The 2,160-nt window shown below is 39.0% G+C and overlaps 1 protein-coding gene across 1 annotated transcript in view; it reads left to right on the forward strand.

The window, feature by feature from the left end:
- The window catches only part of ascc3 (activating signal cointegrator 1 complex subunit 3), a gene marked incomplete in the record, with an annotated part of 193,195 nt that overhangs the window by 156,772 nt on the left and 34,263 nt on the right, over positions 1–2,160 (forward strand). The window contains 1 exon segment of the mRNA XM_014023633.1: positions 1,292–1,437. Coding sequence (XP_013879087.1) covers positions 1,292–1,437 — 146 coding nt within the window.

The raw sequence follows: 2,160 nt of genomic DNA on the forward strand, positions 1-2,160 counted from the left end.
GCTAAGCTGAGGTTCTTCTTCCATGAAGCAGCTCTGTTGTCCTCCATCTACCTTCTCCTCTCTGTCAACACTCTGGTTTCATTTAAAAAAGCCAATCGTTAGATATTGCCCAAGATTAATCTTCAGGGTGGATATAGCTCGCTAGCAGCCTCGCACTGATGACCTACCCACGTCATCATTTACCCAGAATGCTTTCCGTGTAAATAAATTGACCCTGTCCGTGTAACATATTTTTAAACTTTTAGTTTAAAAATTATAAAAACTAAACATCCTACAGTATTTTTACAGTCTTTATTTTACAGTTAAAATATACAGTATGTTTATTAAATAAAGTCTAATGTTACAACTAATCGGGGATCCCTTTAAAACTCCAATCAGAAAACTGTTTCCAGAGGACCTGGAGGGTCTGGGGGACTCATAAGATATACATTCATTTGATTAATAGGTAGGATTAAGACCATTAACAAATCAGACCAAACCAACGAAAGAATGGTAAAACTGATTAAAAAATGCAGAGAAAACTAACGCTGAGAGGTCCATATAGGTGGGATGTGACATCCTTCTAAAGAAGACCAGAAAACGGAGCAATACATTAATCAATCCTGAAGGTGATAAGGTCTCTGCATTGGACTGACAAGAAACAATTGAACTGTATCTATATTTTTCAGATGATAAAATGCAGTTTTTGTGACATTTAGTGTGTAAAACTTAAATTAGAGTCAGCTGGGACTTGTTATAATGCCTCTACCTCTCTCCTGTAGGAAAGGAAAAAAATTGTATAGGTCCTCTGGATGGGTTCTTCTTTAATGAAACGTTTCATCTCTCTTCCTCAAAAGGCTCAAAAGCCTGAATTTTGCCTGAAACTCTCAGACTGAAGAAGTCTCTTGGAAGAGAGACGAAACGTTTCATTAGAGAAGAACCCGTCCAGAAGACCTATACAATTTTTTTCCTTTTGATTTTTTACCTGGATTACTGAGATGCATCAGGACATCCTGTAGGAAAGACTTCAGCCCCACTCCAGTAGTTAGCTTCTAGAGGCTGAGCTGTGTGGAGAGGTGAGCCCAACTATATCTAGTTGACATTGCTCAACCTCACAAACAGGCCTCATCTCACCCTTACCAAGATGAGGTGATGCTTTTTGTACCCTGAGACAGTTTGTGCCATCACAGATCAACATACTCAGGGCATGGCACTCATGACTCTGTTAGGACTTCAGCCTTACCAATGTGAAGTCCTAAACATGTGTTACCTGACAGTACTGATTGTCCTGTTCCACTGTGTGTGTTTCCAGGTGAGGACAGAGGTCCAGTGTTGGAGGTCATCGTGTCCAGGACTAACTTCATCTCCTCCCACACGTCTAGGAGCATTCGAGTTGTGGGCCTGTCCACGGCTCTTGCCAATGCTCGAGACCTTGCCGACTGGCTGGGTATCGGACAGGTCAGCCTTAAAACAACGCTATCGATATTACACTGTGCTTGTTCTTTTTCTTAGTTTGAACAATCTTTTAAACATGAAGCAGTTTTGTTTCACAATTTGTCAGACTGGGTTTTGAGCATCAAAAACACCGGTTTGGTCAAGACAGCCAGAAAGTCTCAGCTTTTGCCTTTGTCATCATAAATTGAATATGTATAAGAAAAGGAGCATTTTTATTTGAAAATAATGTTATAATTGACATTTATTGTCTACACTTTAATAAGTTTAGTTTATAGTTTTCAATGGTGAGTGAGTGGATGAAGCTTCTTGGAGCAACAAAATAACCGACAAGAATTATTATTATGTTGCTGTGTACTATGTACAGCTATGTGCATTTAGCATGTCGTTAACACACAAGCACAAGAGGAGACTGCCACGGTACACTTGAAACTGAGTCATCGGCACTCTGCACCTCACCACATACTCTGAGAGCTAACACACTGCACAACATCTTGCATGATATTTTACATACAGTGGTTTGCAAAAGTATTCATACCCCTTGAACTTTTCCATATTTTGTCACATTACAACCACAAACATAAATATATTTCACTGGAATTTAATGTGAAAGACCAACACAAAGTGGTATACAATTGTGAAGCAGCTAATTGTTTTATTATGTTAGCTAGCCTGTTGATACCTTTACCTTTTAACTGGCCTTTAGATATATTTAGCTTTTAGTTAGTC

The sequence above is a fragment of the Austrofundulus limnaeus genome, unplaced genomic scaffold, assembly GCF_001266775.1.
Source record: "Austrofundulus limnaeus strain Quisiro unplaced genomic scaffold, Austrofundulus_limnaeus-1.0 Scaffold383, whole genome shotgun sequence".
Lineage (NCBI taxonomy): Eukaryota > Metazoa > Chordata > Actinopteri > Cyprinodontiformes > Rivulidae > Austrofundulus > Austrofundulus limnaeus.